General features: G+C 34.2%; 3 protein-coding genes across 3 annotated transcripts; 2 read left to right on the forward strand and 1 right to left on the reverse strand.

Annotated features, from left to right (window-relative positions):
• Nucleotides 1-9,449: 9,449 nt before the first annotated feature.
• LOC111899021 (phenylacetaldehyde reductase) lies at nt 9,450-11,415 on the forward strand. The gene is made up of 6 exons (XM_023894939.1): nt 9,450-9,681; nt 10,055-10,224; nt 10,315-10,506; nt 10,578-10,743; nt 10,855-11,041; nt 11,122-11,415. Exons 1-6 carry the CDS (start codon nt 9,564-9,566, stop codon nt 11,267-11,269), a joined length of 981 nt encoding a protein of 326 aa, XP_023750707.1. The 5' UTR covers nt 9,450-9,563; the 3' UTR covers nt 11,270-11,415.
• A 2,183-nt stretch (nt 11,416-13,598) lies between these two features.
• On the forward strand, nt 13,599-20,588 carry LOC111899109 (uncharacterized). Its single transcript, XM_052770849.1, is given in 14 exon segments — nt 13,599-13,822; nt 14,192-14,361; nt 14,464-14,655; nt 14,735-14,900; nt 15,012-15,032; nt 15,035-15,197; nt 15,302-15,443; nt 17,662-17,689; nt 18,155-18,352; nt 19,210-19,379; nt 19,478-19,669; nt 19,732-19,897; nt 20,001-20,187; nt 20,287-20,588. Coding segments are annotated over 14 exon segments (2,061 nt in total). The 5' UTR covers nt 13,599-13,704; the 3' UTR covers nt 20,435-20,588.
• On the reverse strand, nt 20,488-23,631 carry LOC111898928 (notchless protein homolog). Its single transcript, XM_023894842.3, has 13 exons — nt 23,335-23,631; nt 23,137-23,218; nt 22,953-23,042; nt 22,681-22,806; nt 22,401-22,528; nt 22,112-22,311; nt 21,937-22,000; nt 21,674-21,784; nt 21,445-21,582; nt 21,162-21,304; nt 21,014-21,068; nt 20,870-20,926; nt 20,488-20,779 (listed from the first exon to the last, which is right to left on the reverse strand). The coding sequence occupies exons 1-13, from the start codon at nt 23,491-23,493 to the stop codon at nt 20,696-20,698; spliced, it is 1,437 nt and encodes a 478-aa protein (XP_023750610.1). The 5' UTR covers nt 23,494-23,631; the 3' UTR covers nt 20,488-20,695.
• Between the last annotated feature and the right edge of the window lie 1,166 nt (nt 23,632-24,797).

Consider the following 24,797-nt stretch of genomic DNA (forward strand, 5'->3'; position numbering starts at 1 on the left):
ACACATTAAAGTTAATAACTTCATAACCTAACCCTTTTTTAAGGGTTGGTTGGTGATTAGAAATTCGTATCGCCAAATTAGTAGAATTTGTCAACGCCTGGATTAGAACTCGATCGACCTCCAATCTAAGATGGAAAGCATGTACCAAGTGGGTTAGTCTCACATTGGTTATAACCTAACCCTATAATTTGGTCAATTAATAGTTATAATCGTCTTAATGATCATAAAACAGTTATAATTGAATCCAACACAGTCAGAATGATCATCTAAATTATATTAACTCAATAATAAATTATAAAAATAAATTCTTTAACACATATGGATCTTTGATCATACTAACATGATAAATTAAACAACTATTAATATCCAATCAATAGAAATCAACTCATGAAATTAGGGTTCGACTACTCTAAATGAAAACAAATATCTTTTAGCCCATGTTCAGAAAGTAAAAACACATAGTAAACATAATTTGAATGCTAAACATACAAACTGAATGATTCACTCCCGATCCTTTAAATTCTTGATCCAAATTGCATCTCGAACCTTGAATCTCCTTAAAACTGCTTTTGGTCGCTCAAGAATGTTGCATACTCTTTAGGTAAAAGATATGGCTCTATTTATACTTCTTATGACCGACTTTAAAATGTGCCGTGTAGAGTTTATGGACGTATCGTGTTTTGCAACTCTTTCTGTATGACTTGAACTCTTCTACTCCAACGCATCACATTCACGCGTCATGTACTGCTATTTATTCACTTGATTTTTGCTTCATCAATTCCAGACCAGTCCCGACTCCTTTTCATTCCAGATATGTCTTTTTAGCTACAAAACATATTTCCAAACTCAATCAGTATCATTTATCTTAAATTTATACCAAAACATATCTCAAAATACTTACATATCATGTGAAATGTATATATAAATATACTGATATCAACATCAAGTTATTAAAGCTCCAAATCATGCATTGCAACAATGTTAAGTAAAGTACATATGGAGCTATGCTTGACAACAGGTGAAAACACTTCAGTAAAACTATCACGCGTATTTGTCTATACAATTTTGCAGTGAGTTGGGCTTTGAATCTAACATCCTTATTTTTCTTGTTCACATATTTGCACCTAATTGGCTTTTTTCATTGGGTAATTTAACAAGCTTATAGTTCTTATTATTTTCCAAAGATTTCATTTCTTCTTTCATTGTTGTCATCCATTTGTCAGAATCAGAAGTAGAAATTGCATCGGTATAAGATGAAGGTTCTTGATAATTTTCCATTTCATCGGCAACTAAAAATACATAAACAATTGAATTAGCAACATTATTGAACATTCAAGGAGGTCTAATAACCTTCCGATTGCTATCATTTGTAATAGAACTGGATTGGGTGATGAACCCGAAGGAGTCGATAAATCAATATTATGCGCATGGAGCAAATTGTTTTGATTTAGCTATTTTCTGAAGAGATAGTGTGCTCCATATGAATTTGAGCACTCTAATAGGAATAAATAGGCCTAGGAGAAGTCGAATATGAATCTAAAACTTTTGGCAAAAAACCATATTGAGAATCGACATGTTGTTGGGTGAGTAATATAACTCAATTTTGTTGAAAACGTCATTTCAACACATAATTTGAAACCAATAAAAATACATTAATGGCTCCGGGATTCAGCTTACTATTGTCAATGTGAGCATATGCAACACACCCTAAAATTTGCAACTCCGAGTAGTCTGCGGAAGAACCTTAATGTAAGATATATGTGGAGCTCAAGATTTTCTATCCAAAAGGGCCCTTATGGAGAAAGGGGAGACTCCAACATATGTAGACATTTATAGTACCATGTAGCGTCGATTTGGGATACATTGACACCCCCTCTCCTTCGAGACAGAGGCTCAATAAGGATAGATCAAGATGTGTTAAGTCATAAGGTGCAGTCGTCGGCTCTGATACCATGTAAGATATATATGGAGTCTAATATTGTCTTTACAAAAGAGTTTTTATGGAGAGAAGTGGGACTACAACATATATAAACATTTATAGGATCGATGACACTGATGTGAGATACACTAGCATCCCTCATCTTCCTCTCTTTCTCCTTCATTACCACATTGTTGGCACCTCATCTTTGCCCCTCATGTCACACCCCTAAACTAGAACGGTGGAAACGTCTGAGGGTGGATGACTTCATGTACAGTATCATAACATAATGAATAATAGTGATCAAAGTCATACAACCATCATATTGATAATTAAGAAATTTACATTGTAACATCCATAATATTCATAAAAATTTAAAACTTTTTCAAGCATTCAAAAACCATTATTTATTACAAAATGTTTTCAAAATAATTTCATATCAGAGTATCCCAGAAATCAAATCATAAAAATGCGAGGAGGTGCACGATCACGCATTTGCCTTCCTGCGATCATCTGAAGTACCTGAAACAAAATCCAAAACTGTAAGCCCGAAGCTTAGTGAGTTCCCCCAAAATACCAACGTCATACAAACCATAACCATATCATAATAAACAACATGCATATAGAGTCTATAGTATGACTGGACCACCCTCACCAGACCTTCAGTATATTTGGCTCACTCTCAGAACCTTCAGCATGTCTGGTCCACCCTACCGGGCCTTCAGCTTGTCTGGACCGTTCTCCGGGCCTTCGGCCTTACTGACATGCCCCATTGGGCCTGTAGTCTATCTGGGCCGCCCTGGGTATGTTGGCCTACAACACAAAGCAGGTCCGCCTCAACCCAACCCCAAACATACAATCAACACATAGATAACAAATGCTATCATATATAAACAGTCAGACCGATCTAACAGTTCACTAATCATAGCATCATCCTGTAAACCAAGATACCGAGCTAACAGGTCACTAAACATAGCATCATCATATATACCAGGATACCGACCTAACAAGTCACTAAGCATATCATCATGCGATAACCAGGATAACAATCTAAAAGAAGGGTCGGCATTGGTGCCTTCAACCCTGTCAGTATAGTGAGGAAAACTCACCTCACAAATAGTGCTAAATTGATAATTAAATCCCAATTCACAGCTCCAACTCAACTGCATGTAACCACCATATGACTAATTCCATTAAAAACCCAAATTACCAAAATATCCTTAGAAGTCAAACTTGGTCAACCATGGTCAAAGTCAAAGTCAACGGTCAAGGTCAATGGTCAACTTTCCTCATTATTCCATCCTCACGTCGTGACTGTGACATCCCCAAAATCACGGCCAGAAAAGACCGGTTTGTTTATGTTTTGTTTAAAAATCAGAGTAACATTTTAAATAAAAGTGTTGCGGAATTTGTCCCAAAACAAAATATGATAAAGATTTATCAAAAGCATTTCCATAGAAATGTATTTCATTAAAAGACTTGGGATGTCATGTTCGTACAGATCAAAAGCATAAACAGTACAATATAAGCCTTACTACATTATTTCATATCTACAGGCCTATATCCGTAATCCCTCGTCCAACATCATATCTATGCTCAAGCGCCACTACCTGTAATACATAAAACTGAGTGGGTCAGGCTTGGGAGCCTGGTGAGCACATAGGGTTTTCAACCCACAATAAATAAGTTTATTAATTTCACCAATCAACAATAAACCGATTACCCGTTCCCGTTATCCTCACTTTACGTCCCTAAACACCTATCATAAGGGACCTAGCCTAAGGATCATCATCGGGACGGACACTACTGCTAAGGGGATTCCTCAGCAATAAATGTCCTAAAGGCAACCATGTGGGGGATGGAGTACACCAGTGAACACATCGTTCACAAACACCTACAGGTTGCGAGCCTGCTAGTGTTCAACTGGACTGTCTAGAAGAGTCCGTGGTCGTCATCCATACTCCGCTAGATGACAAAATCAACAACATCAACATCGAGGCCTCTCATCATTTTATCACACATCACCTATTACATCTACCCATGTTTTACCTCAACATTTTCATAGATATAAAATACATATACAGTTTAAATCATTGAAAACATGTATAACAATGTTCATCCAGCATAGATAGCAAGTATTCAGATAATATGCACACATAGCACGTAATTTATATAAAATACTTCATATCTATGTGTAAGCTGAAAGTAAATATGCACTCACCTGAGTAGGTGGTGACTCGGCGCTTGGACAACACTTCGTTACTCTTAACATACTTTTCTTTCGGCAAAACCTAGTATCATTGCCACTAGGGTTTAGTCTAATATTCACCGCGACTAATTAGTAGTCTAGCTATTATTACTATTATATAAGCGTTAAACGATACTTATATAACCCATAATAATAGCCCAAGTACTTATTATAAGGTCCTAATAACATTACTATATTAAAACATAAGCTAAACTAAAGATAGGATAGGTATAGCTCACTTACAGCGGGTTTTCTCGAAAACCGGGCTTCGCTGGAGCAGCGTTCCCAAGCCGAAAGGCTCTTTTCTCGGGACTCCAGGAGCCTCGGGGCTTCCTTCGGGTGCTAGGGGGTTTACCTAGGCTTTAGGGGGGTTAGGATAGGCTAGAGAGAGTGTAGAGAGAGAAAGAAGTGGGGAAAGGTGTGAGAAATGAGAGAACCCGACACTTCTATTTATAGGGTGAAATCCTGATGGACTCACCGAGTCGGTTCACTGACTCGCCGATTCAGTGCCACGTGTCATCATCTGATGGCTTTCCTTGGGGAGAAAGCCTTGGCCCATATTCAGCCACGTCACCTCTTTTGCAGCAGCACTCTGCCAACTTCTAAACCCCGTAACTTTCGCATACGAGATCTGTTTTCGACGTTCTTTTTTTCCATGCGTAGGTAAAAACAAGATCTAAAACTTTCATTTAGGCTCTGTCGGCTAATTCTCGACCGATCTCAAATTTAACAGTAAGAGGCGTTTAGACTGTTAAATGACCGCGAAGAATTCGTAACTCCTTCATACGAACTCCGTTTTCATCCATCTTTTTACCGTTGAGTTCCTATTAATGAGATCTTCAACTCTCATTTAGGTCGCGTAAGCCAAAAACCGCTCGAACAAAAATTCGAGTTTCGGGTCGTGCACTGCTAAGCCGAATCTTAGAAAAATCATAACTTCCTCATACGAAGTCAGATTTGGGCGTTCTTTTTATCGACGTTCTTAGTTTAACATATTCTACAACTTTCGTTTAGATTTCTAAGGCTAAATCTCACTCTATCGTAAATTCACTATTTACGCTTCCCGGTGCTATGCCGGTTTTGCCGTAAAACTTCGACGGGCCATAACTTCTTCGTTGTAACTCGGATTTCGGCGTTCTTTATATGTACGGAAACCTTGATACATATTATACAACTTTATGTAGAGATATCGGGCTTATATCACACTTTAATTTTGACGCTTATTTTTATTCTTTATTTATAATTAAATTGTAAGCACATAAATACACATAATTCACATAATACTCAAATATTTCATCTTTATTACTTCAAAAAGAGTTACAATAGTTGACCTAGACTATTAAATTGACAAATATGCTTAGCCCTGAAACCCGGGCGTTACAGTGACCATCCCTGGCTCACGTCGTGAGAGTCAACTCATCTTGGGTCGACACAGCGAGTCAACTCAGTTCACTCATTTCAGGGTTTCAGATCGAGGCAAAGCCATTCTCACGTTGTGAGACCATACTTCTCAAGTCATGAGAACTGTTCTATGAGCATTAAGCTCTTAATCCTTTTTGATGCACGCTGGGACTTTCTAGGATACCATATCTAGCCTAAAGGACCATAAAAATCATATCTTTTCAGTCATGCATGACTTAAACACTAGTTAGGTCAAAAGATAGGTATACACATCAAGATTCAAACTTGGAGTCCAAAATTTGCACCAAAATCCAGATCCAAGGGTTCTACCACGGAAAATAACTTAATGGTCCATAAAGTTGCTAACTTTATGGACCTCATGCATGATAATTCAATATCCCATGCAAAGAAGGTAACCATACCCTAGATCTAGCAAGGTTATAAGAGAAAGGTGGGATCTTTGAGACTTACAGAGGCTTATGATCTCATAAATCCCACTAGAAGGAGCTTAACGCGTCTAAAGGAACCTCCATAAGAGCTTCTTCTTCTTCTTCAAGGAAATCAACCACTATAACACACCAATACCACCAATAATGGCTTCAAGGGTTCAAGAAGGCCGAATTTAGGGTTTTTCAGTGACTTGGGAGTGAAAGAGGCTGAGGATGGACGACCCTAGCCTCCTAATTCTGTTTTATACCCGATTTTTAGGGTTTAGGATCATCAGGCATGACTCACGCCGTGAGGTCTTATGCCTCACGTCGTGAGGTCTGAGAACACGGGTCAAACAGTCAAGGGTCCTACTCATGACATGACCACTATGGCTCACGTCGTGAGCCTCTTCCAATTGCAATTAAATTAAATTAATATTTTTAATACCTCAGAATTCGGATGTTACATGGACACTTATAGATTGTGTGACATCAATGTGGGATACATTAACATCCTTCATCTTCCCTTAGTTCTCCTCCATTACCACACTATCGCCACCTCTTCACCCTTCATCTATTGTCCACCCTCTTTCGATTCCTGAAAAACACTACACCATGACGCCACCATCATTGCATCACCTAGTCCCCTACACCATGACTTCACCACCATCAAGAATAATCGTGATTTCAGATACTTGAATTTGCTAATTTAATGATGGACGAAACCCTATATCTATGATTCATGAATAATCTTTTGAAGCTTTTATCACCATTTAACCAATTAAAATTGATATTTCATTTGATGTTGTATGTTAATGAGATTGAATATGATTTTTTAGGTTTCTAGTTTGTATATTTTGTTTTTTCTCAAATTTGTTTATTACTGCATTGATTTTAATTTTGTGGTGATGTACGATAGAGGAAATGGCATCGGTGAACGGTGGTAGGGTTGGGCGGATAGTCGGAATCGGACCGAATCGACCCAAATCTAAATAACCCCAAAACCGAATAGGGTTGATTAGAGGAACCAAAACCCATACTGTTTAACCTAATACAGATTTGGTTTGTTCCAGGTATTAATCAGTCTGGGTCAATTGTTACCCGAATAACTCGAATAACACTCACAATATGATTAACAGCTTAATATAACTGAAAAGAACCAAATAAATCGTATTATGATTCCATAACCTGAATAACAATTACAATATGATTATAAACACTGTTTTTTATTACTTTTGTAGCTTATGCTTTCATAACAGAACTTTTATAGAAACAAATTTGTTGATTACAAATTTATTGTAAACACGAATTAACTATTCTTGAGATATAAGAATGTAAAATACAAACACTAAAATCTTGAGATATAGTTATGAAGCAATATATTAAACTCGAAACATTAAACCAAAAAAATCCATATATAAGTATATAAGTTAAACATTAAACATTCAACACTCAAAACTAAAATATGAATCTTAATTTTTTAACCATATCCTTTACCAAACACGAATTAACTATTTAGAAATATTGATTGGTTGTTTTCTCTTTCTCTTCCAAAGCTTTCACGACCTCATCGTCTTTAAAAATATCATCAATGTTGTCAACAATTAATGAAAGAGGAATAAGGAGCGATCGACTGAATTTCGGTGTAGCTAGGTAAATTAGTATTAAAAATAAATGACTCTTCAATTTTGGGTCGGGTATTTAGAACTGAATAAGCTCTTATTTAGGTAACCCAAACCAAAAACCCCGAGAACCGAATAATCCTAATATAGATATCCGAAACCCAAACCGAATTACTTCTTCGGGCCTAATTCGGTTCGGTTCGAGTTTTTGGTTCAAACGCTCATCCCTAGGTGTGTCCCTTAATTCTTAAAAATGGTTAACAAAATTTTTAAAAAAAAAAAAAAAAAAAAAAAAAAAAAAAAAAAAGACAAGATAACAAGAAAACAAAACATGGATAAATTGGTCATTTTACATGTTAACAAAGGGTCGTTAAGGGTAAAAGTCAGAGAGTCTAAAGGCCATAAGGACCATTGAAATCATGAAGACCATCCGTAACAATTTTAAAAGGGATAATGACTTAAAAGGGTAATATATTTTTCAATTTTTACACATTTTGTCACTGAGTTTTTTTTTCGTCCATATTTGCCCCTTCAACTTGTTTAACTGTACGCATTTCAGTCCTTATTACCGGCTACTTCAGGTAAACAGGAATAAATGACTTGGTAGGGTAATATATTTTTCATTTTGTACATATTTAGTCCTTAATATTTTTTAGCACGTGTAGTCTTTAGTATTTTTTTGTTGCAAAATAAGTTTTTGTTGTTTTTGTACACATTCAGTACTTATGAACGATTTATTTAGGTTTTTCTCACTGTATCCTATATAGGAAAATCATTAATGAGGTGTTCGAGGTTGTTCATGCTTATGGTCACTGCGACCTCGATTGCTTGGTGCTTAGGTCTTGTGTTCTGAATGTCGTAAATTCTTCATACGATCTTAGATTTTAATGAACTTTATATCCACGTATTTATATTTGAGTCTACTACAACTTTCGTTTAAATTACTCCTGTTAAAAAATAATATATTTTTATTTACGATTTTATTAAAAAAAAAACGTTCATACATACATTAATAAAGAACGCATGTATATAAAAATCATAAGTAAAAATATACTACCTCCGTCCCATATTTATTGTCCACTTTTGACTTTTAAAGTCTTTATTCTTCAACTTTGACCTTAAATATTTTTGTCCTTGATATATAAAACTTAATGCAAAATTTATGAATAGATTTTATTTTAAATGTTTTTTCATTGCTATAAGTTTCAACAACTAATACATAACACAAATAACAATATTTAAGGTTAAAGTTGACGAATAAAGACTTAAAAAGTCAAAAGTGGACAATTATTATGGGACGGATGGAGTATTACTTTTTAACGGGAGTAATCTAAAAGAAAGTTGAAGTAGACTTAAATACAAACACGTGGATATAAAGATTGTTAAAAACTAAGATTTTAATGAAGAAGTTACTCCGTTCAAAACACAAGACCTAAACAATCAAACAGCTTAGATTACTCATCATTAATGATTGTCTCACGTAGAATATCATAATAAAACCTAAAGAAACCGGTTATAAAATATTGAATGTTTAAAAAACAACAATTTATTTTGCAACAAAAAAAATAATAAAGACTAAATTTGAAAAGAAATATTAAGGATTAAATTTGTATAAAGTGATAAATATATTTCTTTAAGTCATTCAGACATAAAAACACAAGACGAAAAAATCAATCACCAAATAAAAATAAATAAATATATAATTTATTATGCATTTTAATATTTAGAACCAAAATACGAGTGCCAACCACATGACCAAACTGTAATTTACTAAAAAAAACCCAAAAACATGTAAACGAGGCATGTATTTTTTTTTTTTTTTCATTAAAGCATAAGAGTGGGCCCATGCAAAAGGTGGCGGCGCTTCCCATTGATTCTCCTGTATACCAATTGACTCTCCTACATACAAAATTACAAAGCTTCCAACAAACTCCCCAGTTTCAGAGATGATCGGAGAAGGGAAGGTGGTCTGTGTCACAGGTGCATCGGGATTCATAGCTTCATGGCTCGTCAAGTTCTTGCTTCAACGTGGCTACACTGTTCATGCTACTGTCCGATCCCTCGGTTAGCCTCTCCTTCTCTCTAATTTTGACTTTTAATCTGCTATCATTTCAAAACATTCGGAACCTACATTTCTACCTTTTTAAGGATCAGATTCGTTGTTTATGCTATTTTCTGCTTTCGAATCCAATCCAAGTACTAGCTATAGTGAATAATTAATCAGAATCAGATTATTGATCTGCGACCAAAATTGACCCGTCTCTTATCCCTAATATTGTTTAAGAGGCATTCAGATCGTTGATTTGAATTCTAAGTACTAAGTTTTATAATCAATCCGACTTTGCGTCAACTTGTTGACCTTTTTCATTCTTCAGATTTGTTTATGTTTGATATCTTCTGATAGCATTAGCTACTGTTCCATTGAAATATGGTGCAGATGATCCTAAAAAGACACAACACCTACTTGATTTTGATGGAGCCAAGGAAAGGCTTTCATTGTTTGAAGCTAGCTTGCTTGAAGAAGGATCTTTCGATTCTGCTGTTAAGGGTTGCCATTGTGTCTTTCATACAGCGTCTCCTATTATGTTTCCAGTTTCTGGCCAACAGGTTGTTTTTCCTTCTTTTTCTCTCAATTAACTTTCCCATATGTTATCAACACACAATTCCTGATTGTTTTTTTTTCTTAATTTCTATTAGGCACAAGTGCTAGATCCTGCCTTGAAGGGGACACTTAATGTTCTTAAATCAGCTGCAAAAGTTCCATCTCTCAAAAGAGTGGTCTTAACATCTTCCATAGCTGCAGTTGTGTGCGGTGTAAAACCTCTCGAGTCTGGTGTTTTGGTGGATGAAACCTGGTTTTCAGATCCGGAAACCTGTGAACAACAAGAGGTATATATATATAAAATTGTTTTTTAAACTTTAACTTCTTTATTAATCAAATACTATTTTGTATTTTACAGTTATGGTATCCCCTTGCAAAGACCCTGGCTGAGAATGCTGCAGTAGAATTTTCTAAAAATAACAGTCTCGAGTTGGTGGTTATAAATCCCGGGTTTGTCATCGGCCCTATTTTACAACCAACTCTCAACATCTCTTCTGAGGGCTTTATCGGTTTAATTGAAACTGGTAATTGTCTTCAACAACTAATATTCATATGTATGATTGATCGATTCATAGTCTAAATTTTTATGTTGTGCAAGGTGTTGAATGATGTATTATGTTATTATGTATATGCAGGAAAGGAAATATTCCCAGATGGAATTTATGCACTTGTTGATGTGAGAAATGTTGCTAACGCTCATATTTTAGCATTTGAGAACCCCCAAGCAAATGGAAGATACTTAATAGTTGCAGATGTATATCACTCTTCAGATATCATGAAGATCATAAACCAAAACTATCCTGCTCTTGTCTCTTCTGAAAGGTAGGGGTGTTTTTAACATTATATGGACCCCAAAAAATTCCAAATCTGGAATACTTATTTTTTTATTTAAATTTTGACAGGTTTAAAGACAGCAAATATGTTGGGACACCACCTTTCGTTGCATCAAGAACAAAGGCAGAAAGTTTAGGCGTTAAGTTTACTACAGTTGAGGAAAGCATCAAGGACACTGTTGAAAGCCTAAAAGAGAAGAAGTTCTTAAGCTTCTAAAACACAAGATGATGTTCATGGATTTGTTGCAATAATCATATGAACAATGTATTGTATTATACTGTTTTCAACTCTGTTATAAACGAAATACAATGATCCTGTTACACAAATTATCAAAAAAAAACTGGACCACATGGTTATGAGTGTATGACGTTTTAAAATCTACATTTTGATATACATATAGTTTTTTTTTCACTTTATGACAACACTTTAACTCATCCATAACTTCAAAACTCTATCTCTACCAACCGATGCAACTTTCTCTTTCTCACCATGAGGACTCCAATCCACAGCAAAAACCTAAAAACATATGGAAAAGAAAAATACTACTTTCTTATTTGAGTTTTTGGATTATTATCTTTTTTCCTGATGCATCTTCCATTTATCTTTGAAGTAAAACAAAACAAAAAAAGGAAATAAAAACAAACCTCATCTGCATGACCTGGAAGATCTTGCTTCAATTTCTTTCCCTCACATCCCAAACGTAAAAAACATATGTAAAACATCATAACTATTTATCATGTAAAAGAAGAAAATGAAAAAGAAAACACTTGATTTTGCCTTGAGGGTAGTCCTTGCTACTGGAAACTAACAAAAGAGAAGTAAGGTTTTTATATTGACATAATCAGTGTTACAAAAAAGAAAGCTAGAGAAAACAATATAAATAAAGAGAAAAATGGACTAAGGTTTGCTAAAGGGCTAAACAAGGTCCAAACACAAAATGAACCCAAACAATCTATTAGGCTAATAGCTACCACTCAAAAGAAGTCTACTTTCAGCAGCAGACCAATTGCACCAAATCCGTACAATGTGTGAGAAGCTAAACGAAGATAATATTGTCAAATTCATATAGTATAAGTTGAATAAAATTTAAACCTTATTTGTTAAACACAAGATCTTCGTGTAGTGGCGAGACTATGCACATTGGTGGGTCCCTCACCCACCTATTTTTTTTATATATAATTCGTGTAGTGGCGAGGCTATGCACATCGGTGGGTCCCCTCACCCACCTATTTTTTTATAAAACCATGTAGTTTAATATTCTAGACCGCCACTGCCCACGTGACCTTTCGTTTGATACCATCTAAGATATATGTGTAGTCCAAAATTGTCTCTATAAAAAAAATCATTATGAAGAGAATGGAGACTTCATCATATATAGATACTTATAAGATAGTGTGGCACCAATGTGGGATACTCAAACAGTAACATCCTTCATCTTCACTTCTTTCTCCTCCATTACCATACTGTCGACGCCTCTTCGCCCTTCATCTATGTTGTCCACCCTCTCCTGATTCTTGAAAAACACTACACCACGCCACCATGATCGCTTCACCTAGTCTCGTACACCATGACACCACCATCATCCCACTCCTGCCACCCCATCAAGAATAATTGTGATTCTAGATAACTGTATTTGCTAAATTAATGATCGACAAAACCCTAGAATTTAGGATTCATGAATAATCTTTTAATTTGAAGCTTATGTCACCATTTAACCGATTGAAATTGTTGTTTCTTTTGATGTTGTAGGTTAATGATTTTGAATATGATTTTTTAGGTTTCTAGTTTTGAACGTATGTTTTGTTGTCTTAAATATGTTTTATTATTGCTTTGATTTTAATTTTGTGGCGGTATACAATGGAGGAAGTGGCGCCGTTGAATGGTGGCGGGGTTGAGCGACGAATCACGGTGGGTAGTGTATCCCTTAATTCTTAAAAATTGTTAATAAAATTTAAAAAGCACAAGACATAAAGATAAAACATGGATAAATTTGTCATTTTATATGTTAACGGAGGACCATTAACAGTAAAAGTCAGAGCCTATAAGGACCATTGAAACCACGAGGACGATCATAACAATTTTAAAATTTAGAACAAACTTGCAGATGAAGCATCCACCATGGTGAGTTCAATGAGAGAGTTGAATTAGGTGTTAAGTTTAGTTGTCATTCAATAGATGAAACTCTACCATAGTGAGATGTCACATTGGCATTCAATGAATTTGAAGTTCAATGACCATTGAACTTTTCAATGGGAAAAATGAAAGTTTTTTAACGTTAAATACATGCTATAAATTAGCTTTTGTAACTTTCTATTGAACTTTGTAGAGTTGAATGCATTGTAGGAAAAAATTGATTGAGTTGTATGGAATATAGAAAAATGATGTGGCAATCCATTGCACTCTATAAAATTCAATGCATTATGAAAAGTGCGAACCACACAACTAAACTGCCATTTACTAAAAAAACCACCAAAAACATGTCAAATGAGGCATGTATTTTTTTTCCTTTTTTGTTTTTTTCATTAAGGCCCATGCTAAAGGTGGCGGCACTTTCCATTGATTCTCCTATATATACCAATTGATTCTCCAATATACAAAATTACAAAGTGTCCCTCTCTTCGTAGTCCAACAAACTCCCCGGTTTCAGAGAGATGATCGGAGAAGGTAAGGTAGTCTGTGTTACAGGAGCTTCGGGATTCATAGCTTCATGGCTCGTCAAGCTCTTGCTTCAGCGTGGCTACACTGTTCATGCTACTGTCCGATCCCTTGGTTAGCTTCTCCTGCTCAACTAATTTTGACTTTTAATCTGCTATCATTTCAAAACCTTAGGAACCTACATTTCTACCTTCTGTACGGATGAAAAATTCGTTGTTTATGCTATTTTCTGCATTCGAATCCAATCCAACTACTGGCTTTATTGAATAATTAATTAGAATCAGATTGTTATTGCGTGACCAAAATTGACCCATCTCTTATCCCTGTTAGTGTTTAAGAGGTATTCAGATTGTTGATTTGAGGTCTACGTAGTGAGTTTTGTAATCAATATTCCGACCGACTTTGCATCAACTGGTTGACCTTTTTCATTCTTGACATTTGTTTATGTTTGATTTGTTCTGATTCCATTGAAATGTGGTGCAGATGATCCTAAAAAGACAAAACACCTACTGGATTTTGATGGAGCTATGGAAAGGCTTTCTTTGTTTGAAGCTAGCTTGCTTGAAGAAGGATCTTTCGAATCTGCTGTTAATGGTTGTCAATGTGTCTTCCATACAGCATCACCTATTATGTTTCCAGTTTCTGGCCAACAGGTTGCTTTTCCTTCTTTTGCTCTCAATTAACTTTCCCATATCTTATCAACACAAATATGATACAATTCCTGAATTGTTTCTTTTTTTCTTAATTTCTATTAGGCACAATTGCTAGAACCTGCAGTGAAGGGGACACTTAATGTCCTTAAATCATCTGCAAAAGTTCCATCTCTCAAAAGAGTGGTCTTGACATCTTCCATAGCTGCAGTTCTATTTGGTGCAAAACCTCCTGAGTTTGGTGCTGTGGCGGATGAAACCTGGTTTTCAGATCCTGAAACTTGTGAACAAAGAGAGGCATAATTGTTTTAAACCTTTATTATGTAGTTAGGGTCTCATTTCTTTATTAATCAAATACTATTTTTGTATTTTACAGTTATGGTATCCCCTTTCGAAGACACTGGCTGAGAATGCTGCAGTAGAATTTGCTAAAAATAAAGGTCTCGAGTTGGTGGTTATAAATCCCGGGTTTGTCATCGGCCCTATTTTACAACCAACTCTCAACATCTCTTCTGAGGGCTTTATCGGTTTAATTGAAACTGGTAATTGTCTTCAACAACTAATATTCATATGTATGATTGATCGATTCATAGTCTAAATTTTTATGTTGTGCAAGGTGTTGAATGATGTATTATGTTATTATGTATATGCAGGAACGGAATTTCTCCCATATGGAATTATCAACTTGTTGATGTGAGAGATGTTGCTAATGCTCATATTTTAGCATTTGAGAACCCCCAAGCAAATGGAAGATACATTATGGCTGCAGATGTATATCACTCTTCAGATATCATGAAGATCATAAACCAAAACTATCCCGCTTTTGACTATTCTGAAAGGTAATTAAGTTATAACCTATTATTAGGTTCATTTTAACTTTATATATATGAACCCAAAAAAGGCAAAATCTGAAATACTTGTTTCTTTATTTAAATTTTGACAGGTATAAAGACAGCAAGTATGTTGGGACACCAAATTACTTTGTATCGAGAACAAAGGCAGAAAGTTTAGGCGTTAAGTTTACTACAGTTGAGGAAAGCATCAAGGACACTGTTGAAAGCCTAAAAGAGAAGAAGTTTCTAAGCTTCTAAAACACCGGATGATGTTTTCTAGATTTGTTTGAAGTTACCACATGAACAATGTCAATATTGTACGGTGTCTACTGTTTTCGACCCTGTTATAAAAAATAAAAAATAAATACAGTGATCATGTTACACATATTATCAAAAAACGGAACCACATGGTTTGTCACACTTGGAAACTACCTAAATTATGCAAAATTCAAAATACCACTGCCCAAATTTGCAGTTTAGGAGTGTATAGATGATGCTTTAAAATCTGCATCTTGATATGTATAGCATCGTACTCCTATGGGAGCTGATCCGTACACAACAAGATTTATCCATACACAACAAATTTTAATAAATAGACAATTTTAACCTTTTCTCTATTTAACCAAATTTTACACTTTACCCCTTGCTGTGAAGCCACAAAGATGTACAGTAAACGATCAAAAAACTAGAACTTCATTCCAAATAAGTTCACATTGATGTTTGGATTTGAAGACTGGATATAAATTAGAAAATTTGATAACCATAGACTGATACAATATTGTGCAAGAAACTATACAAAATTAGAACATTGATATTATACAGGGACGATCACAAAATAGAATCATGATTAAGCAATTATAAATCAATTCATGATTATATAGGAAATGATTTCAAATCAGTTCACAGTTCCAAATTCGTGCTTTTGCAAACTAGATAAGAGACGCATTGAGGTTGCAATTGTACTGGAACGATCAGAAAATTGAATCCATAATTAATCAAATCAAAATCAGTTCATGATTTTAGAAGAAAAGATTGTAAATTAGTTCACAATTCCAACTTAGTGCTTTTGCAAATAAGATAAGAGACACACTGATACAGGGAAACGGTCAAAATTAGAAACAAAATCGCAATTGTAACGAAAATTAGCGCGTACCTATGAAGCAAGCCTGAAGCAGTTGATGAACGACGGCAGTGGGATAAGCCGGAGGCTACAGAGACGATGAAGCAAGCCGGAGGCGGCAACAAGGTGAAGCAAGCAGTGGACGATGATTGAATTGAATCCGTATCTTATCGTGATCGTGGGAATGGGTTATACGTAGGGAAGGGTTTTAGAGTAGAAGGGTAAAAAATGTAAAATAATGAAAGGGTATAATTGTCCATTCGCATAAATTTGTTGTGCTTTGCAAAATCTTGTTGTGTATTTTCCTATTTATCATGTTACTAGATACTAAAAAAAGAAAAGAAAACATGAGGGTAGAGTCATTACTACCACTCAAGAGAAGTCTAATGTGGGCAAATCAACTTCACCAAAGCCCTATAAAATTTGTGAGAAGCTACCCTGGGTAAATAACATTAAATTTAAAGAAATTAAATTGCTTCCTATTTTTTATGCCTACAAATGTTCCTATCCAATAAAATTATGACAAGTGTCATCATTCTATATTTTTTTAACTAACTCATTAAGGCTATATTAGGAATATATCAATTACAATTAAATTGAATGATGATTTGTCATAATTTTAATGGGTAGGAATAATTGTAGGCATAAAAGGTAGGAGGTAATTTAATTTCTCTTAAATTTATATTATTAAAAATTGAAAGAAAATCTAAACCTTATTTGATAAACGGGGTCCACGTGACCCCAAAAGGCGGCAGCAAACGCTCATGTAACTCCATTCCATAACTTGACACGCTTAATCCATAGTCAATCAGGTGAAAAGTAAACATGGTTTTAAATATTTTCAATTCAAAAATCATGACTAGACTCGCAAATGTTTTATTTTCAATGGGCAAATTGTGATACCGTATAAGATATATGTATAGTCAAAGATTGTCTCTATAAAAGAGTCATATGAAGATAATGGAGACTCTATCATATAGAAACACTTATAAGAGTGTGTGGCACCAATGTAGGATACATTAACAATACATCCTTCATCTTCCCTTCTTTCTTCTCCATTACCATACTGTCGACACCTCTTCGACCCTCAGCTATGTTTTCCACCCTCTCTCGATTCTTGAAAAACACTACACCACGGCACCATCATGATCGCCTCACCTAGTCCCCTATACCATGACACCACCACCATCACACTTTCGTTGCCCCATCAAGAACAATTGTGATTTCAGATAATTGCATTTGCTAAATTAATGATCGACAAAACCCTAGAATTTATGATTCATGAATAATCTTTTGAAGCTTATGTCACCATTTAACTGTTTAAAATTGATGTTTCTTTTGATGTTGTAGGTTAATGATTTTGAATATGATTTTTTAGGTTTTCTAGTTTTGAATGTATGTTTTGTTTTTGTCTTAAATTTGTTTATTACCGCTTTGATTTAATTTTGTGGTGGTGTATGATGGAGGAAGTGGCACCTTTGTACAGTGACGTGGTTGTCCGACTAATGAGTGGTGGGTGGTGTATCCCTTAATTCTTAAAAATGGTTAACAAATTTAAAAATGACAAGATAACAAAAAGACAAAACATGTCTAAATTGGTCACTTTATATGTTAAGGGAGGGTCATTGACGGTAAAAGTCAAAGTCTATAAGGACCATTGAAACCACCTACCAATTTTAAAATTTAGATAAAAAAAAATTGCCGATTAGTGCAAAACACATGACCAAACTATAACTTACTCAAAAAAATAAAAAATAAAAAAGAACTCCAAAAACATGTAAAATGAGCCATGTATATTTTATTTCATTAAGGCCCATGCTAAAAGGTGGCGGCACTTCCCTCTGATTCTCCTATATACAAATTTACAAAACGTCACGCTCTTCATCTGCTCAAGTGTCGGACAAACTCCTCGGTTTCAGAGAGATGATCGGAGAAGGGAAGGTGGTCTGTGTCACAGGTGCATCGGGATTCATAGCTTCATGGCTCGTCAAGTTCTTGCTTCAACGTGGCTACACTGTTCATGCTACTGTCCGATCCCTCGGTTAGCCTCTCCTTCTCTCTAATTTTGACTTTTAATCTGCTATCATTTCAAAACATTCAGAACAGGCCCGGTTTTAAGGGAGTTCAAGAGGTGCAGCCGCACAGGGCCCCCAAAAAAATAGGGAGTTTTAATTAAATTATATATTTAATAATTAAATATATATGAAACTCTTCGAAATTTTCCGTAAAATGTGTATAGCGCAACTGGCAAAAGCGTTTTTCCTTTTCAACCAAGCGATAATCTGTTCGACTCATATTCACGACATTTTGATTTTTAAAATTCAAATTACAGTTTTGATCCTTACTTTATGCTATATATTTCATAATCAACCCTTACTTATGTTTAGCAAATCAGTTTTTAAAAGTTACATAATTAACCCTTGAACTTTTTATAAAATTCTATATGTTTCTTTTTAATTAATTTGTTTACTTTTAAGTTTTCCATAACGACAATTCACCGTCTTAAGTTTGTTTACCTTATATATTAAAAATTATATTTAGGGCCTCATTTTTTTTAGCACAGGGCCTTTAAAATCTCCGAGCCGGCCCTGATTCAGAACATAAATTTCTACCTTCTTTAGGGATCAAAAATTCGTTGTTTATGCTATTTTCTGTGTTGGAATCCAATCAAACTACTAGCTTTATTGTATAATTAATCAGAATCAGATTGTTGATCTGGGACCAAAATTGACCCGTCTTTTAAACCTAATAGTGTTTAAGAGGTATTCAGATTGTTGATTTGAAGTCTACGTAGTAAGTTTAACAATCAATCATCAACTGTTTGACCTTTTTCATTCTTGAGATGTGTTTATGTTTGATATCTTCTGATAGCTGATGTTCCGTTGAAATGTGGTGCAGATGATCCAAAGAAGACAAAACACCTACTTGATTTTGATGGAGCTAAGGAAAGGCTTTCTTTGTTTGAAGCTAGCTTGCTTGAAGAAGGATCTTACGAATCTGCTGTTAATGGTTGTCAATGTGTCTTCCATACAGCGTCACCTATTATGTTTCCAGTTTCTGGCCAACAGGTCGCTTTTCCTTCTTTTGCTCTCAATTAACTTTCCCATATCTTATCAACACAAATATTATACAATTCCTGATTGTTTTTTTTCTTAATTTCTATTAGGCACAATTGCTAGATCCTGCAGTGAAGGGGACACTTAATGTTCTTAAATCTGCTGCAAAAGTTCCATCTCTCAAAAGAGTGGTCTTAACATCTTCCATAGCTGCAGTTCTATATGGTGTAAAACCTCCAGACTTTGGTGCTGTGGTGGATGAAACCTGGTTTTCAGATCCTGAAACTTGTGAACAAAAAGAGGTATAATTGTTTTTAAAACTTTTAACTTCTTTATTAATCAAATACTATTTTATATATTACAGTTATGGTATCCCCTTGCAAAGACCCTGGCTGAGAATGCTGCAGTAGAATTTTCTAAAAAGAATGGTCTCGAGTTGGTGGTTATAAATCCCGGGTTTGTCATCGGCCCTATTTTACAACCAACTCTCAACATCACTTCTGAGGGATTTATTCGTTTAATTGAAACCGGTAATTTTTTTCTACAACTAGTATTCATATACATGATTGATGGATTCATGGTCTAAATTTTTATGTTGTGCAAGGTGTTGAATGATGTATTATACATATGCAGGAAAGGAAATATTCCCAGATGGAATTTATAGACTTGTTGATGTGAGAGATGTTGCTAATGCTCATATTTTAGCATTTGAGAACCCCCAAGCAAATGGAAGATACTTATTAGTAGCAAACATATATCACTCTTCAGATATCATGAAGATCATAAACCAAAACTATCCTTCTCTTGACTATTCTGAAAGGTAGGTATTTATAACCTATTTTTAGCTTATTTTTAACTTTATATGGACCCAACAAAACGCAAAATCTGGAATATATTTTTTTTATTTAATTTTTGACAGGTATAAAGATAGCAAGTATGTTGGGACACCACCTTTCTTTGTATCGAGAACAAAGGCAGAAAGTTTAGGTGTTAAGTTTACTACAGCTGAGGAAAGCATCAAGGACACTGTTGAAAGCCTAAAAGAGAAGAAGTTTCTAAGCTTCTAAAACACCTGATGATGTTTTCTAGATTTGTTTGAAGTTACCAAATGAACAATGTATTATATCGTGTCTACTGTTTTCAACTCTGTTATAAATAAAAAATACAATGATCATGTTACACAAATTATCAAAATAAAACTGAACCACATGGTTTGTCACACTTGGAAACCACCTAAATTATGCAAAACTCATAATACCAGTGTATATATGATGCTTTAAAATCTACATATCTTGATATACATAAAGCTTTCTTAACTTTATGACACTTTAACCCATCCATAACTTCAAAACTCTATCCCTACCACCCGATGCAACTTTCTCACCATCTGGACTCCAATCCACAGCAAAAACCTAAAACATATACAAAATAAAAATATTACTTTTTTTTAATCATCTTTTTTTTCTGATACATCTTCCATGAGAAAAGAACTAAAAACAAACCTCATCTGCATGACCTGGAAGATCTTGTTTCAACTTCTTTTCCCTCACATCCCAAACCTAAAAAACATATGTACAATAACATCATAACTATTTTAACTATTTATTTTGTTACTAAAGTCTAAAAAAGAAAAAACTTGATTTTACCTTGAGGGTGGAGTCCTTGCTACCACTCAAGAGAAGTCTACTGTCAGCAGACCAACTGCACCAAAAGCCATATACAATTTGTGAGAAGCTAAACGGGGAAAATTATATTAAATTTAATATTTATATAAAAGTGAAAGAAAACTTAAACCTTATTTGATAAACGGGACCCACATGACCCCGAAAGGCAGCAACAAACGTCCCTGTAACCCCATTCCATAACTTGACAGACTTGTCAAATGAAGCACTTGCAATCCATAGTCCATCAGGTGAAAAGTAAACATGGTTTACCAGCTGTAAATATTTTCAATTCAAAAATCTTGATTCATTTTGCTAACAATATAGGCATTGTACTTTATTTGTTGCAAATTGCTAATTATGGTTATAAAGAAATGTAATATGTTATTATGAGTAAATAATTGTAAAACTAGTACCTGTTGATGACCTGTCATTCGAGTTTTGGGACGCTTGTCTTTAGAAGGTTCCCAGAGGAACATAGTGAAATCATCACTACCTGAAACTAACCTCTCAGGAGCATCACCCTTCATCTTGTTGTATCTTTCTAAAGCTGCCTGTTATATTAAGAATAAAAAAAAAATTCAATTCTCATACCAATAAATGACTACTAAAAACACAAGAACAAAAAAAGGAGCAACAATTTACCTCTTTCATCTCTTCTGGAGATGAATACTGTTTACGTGTATGATCAAAAGCTCCAGTCCGTAAAACATACTCAGTACTTAATGCCAATGAATTCACCCAATGTCCATGACCCTATAATATATATATATATATATATATATATATATATATATATATATATATATATATATACATTTACAGATTAATACATGTAATCATATATGATTGAACACGAATTAGTTAGCTTGTGTCATTGTGTGGTTATTACTTATTAATTATTATACCTTCAACTCACGAATCAATTTTCCTTGAGTTGTTTCCCATACTTTGATTGTACAATCTTGAGATCTGTATCATGTAAAATGTTGTTCACTTTTTTAATTACCATTTATTGGTATAATTTTAATTTGAAACAAGATACAAATTATGATATATGTATATATATAAATAGTTAAATACCCTGTGTATATGACTCCATCTCCACCCCATTTTACACAAGTGACTGCAAGAGTATGACCACTTAGAATAATAACAGTTTTCCTCAATGTAGCATCCCAAATTCGTGCATCACCATCTTTGCTGGAGGTGACAAAGCGGCGACATGGCGATCTGAGGTGTACTGGTTCCCAGGATATACCAGTAATCCATTTCTTGTGGCCCTGAAAGTTTATGTATTAATGTGAGATGAGAGCATATAAAATAATCAAATAACAAGATTGGGGGATGGATAAAGAGAGGATTTAATTACAGTAAGCAGATTGCCAGAAGCTTTTCCTGTCCGTGGGTCCCAGATTTGGATTTCTCCAGACTTGCTTCCACTTACTAAATGTTTACCATCTGGTGACCATGCAACACAGAGAACCCAGTTCTTGTGCCCTGAATAGATATGTAAAAATATAACAATTTGTTTGGTTTTTGTGATTATGAAGTTATGATAAAAACCATCATCTTCATTACATGGAACTTGAGTTTGTAAATGTTCTTTTTGTATCTTTAAAGAAAGTAAATTTTTTATACTGGTTTCTAACCTGTACAGGTGAACATAGGCGTTTGGGTATTCAAGTCCCAGAGGCGAACAGTTGTGTCACCTGAACCACTAGCCAGCTGTTGTCCATCAGGGCTAAAAACAACTGAAAGTACAGCCTCTGTATGACCTGCAAACACAAAATTTGAAGAAATGAAATAAAAACAATGTATTAGGGGTGTATTTGATGGGGATAAAAGAAACGCATTGAGGTGGAATTCATCTTCAAAAGATAGCCACCAATTGAAATTTATTAGCAAAGTGTTGGAAAGGTACCCGCAATTGTAGAAGAACATCGATTAACTGGACGAATGCGGAAGACTGCTTGTGGTTGATACACTATTGTGACTACCTTCTCCACAGAAACTGAAGGAAGTAGAAATAACATTTCATGAGTCAGCAACAGTGCATATAACATTCAAGACGATATTATACTTGAATTTCTAGGGGTTCTTTTTACCTTTTTTCTTCTGCAAATAATCTCCTAGTTGTATAACAAGCTCTTGATCGGATATATAAAAGGCGTATGGCAGCTTTTCCTCCTGAAACAACCAGAAAAGGATTTACAGCCTTGGGGAGATACCAATTCCAAAGCTACGCATTTAAACCGAACTTTTAGTTGAAGAAATACAATAAATCGTAAATAAGAAGGGTTTACATTGTTGAGCAACTTGTTAACCATCTGTTGAAGCTCCTTAGGGCCAACGCTTTGGGGAAGATACATGGAAGCACCGAGCGGCGTTCCCTCCGGGTCAGCTAATTGACACATGACGTTGTTAGTCAACTCCCTTGATTCTTCTGCTACTTCCACCTCCATTTTTCTAGGTTTTCAGAGCTGATTGAAATCCGCTTTTGATACGATGGAGGTGAGCGAGAAAAATGATACGATTTAGGGTTTTGGCGGGGTTTAGAGCAGGACGGACGTCACTCACGAACATAATTTTAGGTCAAAAAACTTGATATACATAATTTCCCCTTCAAATTTGTGTGGTGGGTTGGTTCTCCAAACAAGTATCACTTTCATTTTTTTTTCTTTAAATATTTAATAAAAAATAAGATAAAATATTGTTTCATTTCCGATCTAATTTTATTTTTTAACCTTAGGGTAAGACTCATGTATTATATAAGTTTACTAGGTGTGAAACTCGTGTATTACATGAGTTTATTAATAGAAAGTTTTGATAACCACAAAGACTATGTTCATAAAAAAATAATAATTAAGTTTGTGACCTTTTGGTAAACCGTATGGACTATTTATGTAATTTCGTCTTAATTAATCTATATTAATAAAATTAATTAATATGAATTCACAAATGGAATGTATTATCTACATTAATATACATATACATTAATTAACTAGGTGTGAGACCCATGTATTACATGGGTTTATTTAAAAAAAATTAAATATAAAATTTTAATAATTTGAAAACTTTAAATTTATAAGAAAAATAAGAAATTTTTTGAATTATTAAAATTAATAAGACTTTAATGCATTAGATACATTACATATATAAACCATTTTCTAATAAATACCTTACATATATATTACCTTATATATTAAATGTGGATTTTAATTTAATAAAATCAAAAATACAATAAAATGACAAGTGGAAAATAGAAAATTTTAAAATTTCTAGAAAATGTCATGTGTCCAAATGAATGAGAAGATGACATGTGGCAAAGTCATTTTCATTTATTAGGGTAGATATATTAATAGAAAGAGAAATTTAAAAATAGAAAGTTATTATGTACATTAATTAATATATTTATAGAATTAATTAACATAAGGTGACATTTAATAGGTGAGATTTGAATAAAAAAGAAAAAAACTATAAAAATGACAAGTGGATATTAAATAAATCAAAAAAAAATTAGAAAATAACAAGTGTCAAAACAAATGAGGAGAGGACATGTGGCAAAATCATTCTTATTTATTATGGTAGATTTAAAAAAATATGAAAATTTAACAATTTGATAAGTTTGAGTTTATAAGAAAAATGAAAAGTTTGAATTTATAAGAAATATGAGAAAAATAAAATTTAAATACATTGAATACGTTACATATATAAACTTTTTCTAATAAATATTTTACATATATACTATCTTACATATTAAATATGA

The sequence above is a fragment of the Lactuca sativa genome, chromosome 4, assembly GCF_002870075.4.
Source record: "Lactuca sativa cultivar Salinas chromosome 4, Lsat_Salinas_v11, whole genome shotgun sequence".
In the NCBI taxonomy this organism is placed as follows: domain Eukaryota; kingdom Viridiplantae; phylum Streptophyta; class Magnoliopsida; order Asterales; family Asteraceae; genus Lactuca; species Lactuca sativa.

Excerpts from the sequence above, each read along its gene's own strand:
- LOC111898928 (XM_023894842.3), bottom strand. The coding sequence starts at position 23,493 with ATGGAGGTGGAAGTAGCAGAAGAATCAAGGGAGTTGACTAACAACGTC. Across the intron at positions 23,219-23,334 it reads TTAACAAGTTGCTCAACAAT|GAGGAAAAGCTGCCATACGC; the intron begins GTAAACCCTTCT and ends TGGTTGTTTCAG. Across the intron at positions 22,529-22,680 it reads GCCTATGTTCACCTGTACAG|GGCACAAGAACTGGGTTCTC; the intron begins GTTAGAAACCAG and ends ATATCTATTCAG.
- LOC111899021 (XM_023894939.1), top strand. The coding sequence starts at position 9,564 with ATGATCGGAGAAGGGAAGGTGGTCTGTGTCACAGGTGCATCGGGATTC. Across the intron at positions 9,682-10,054 it reads TGCTACTGTCCGATCCCTCG|ATGATCCTAAAAAGACACAA; the intron begins GTTAGCCTCTCC and ends AATATGGTGCAG. Across the intron at positions 10,225-10,314 it reads TTCCAGTTTCTGGCCAACAG|GCACAAGTGCTAGATCCTGC; the intron begins GTTGTTTTTCCT and ends AATTTCTATTAG.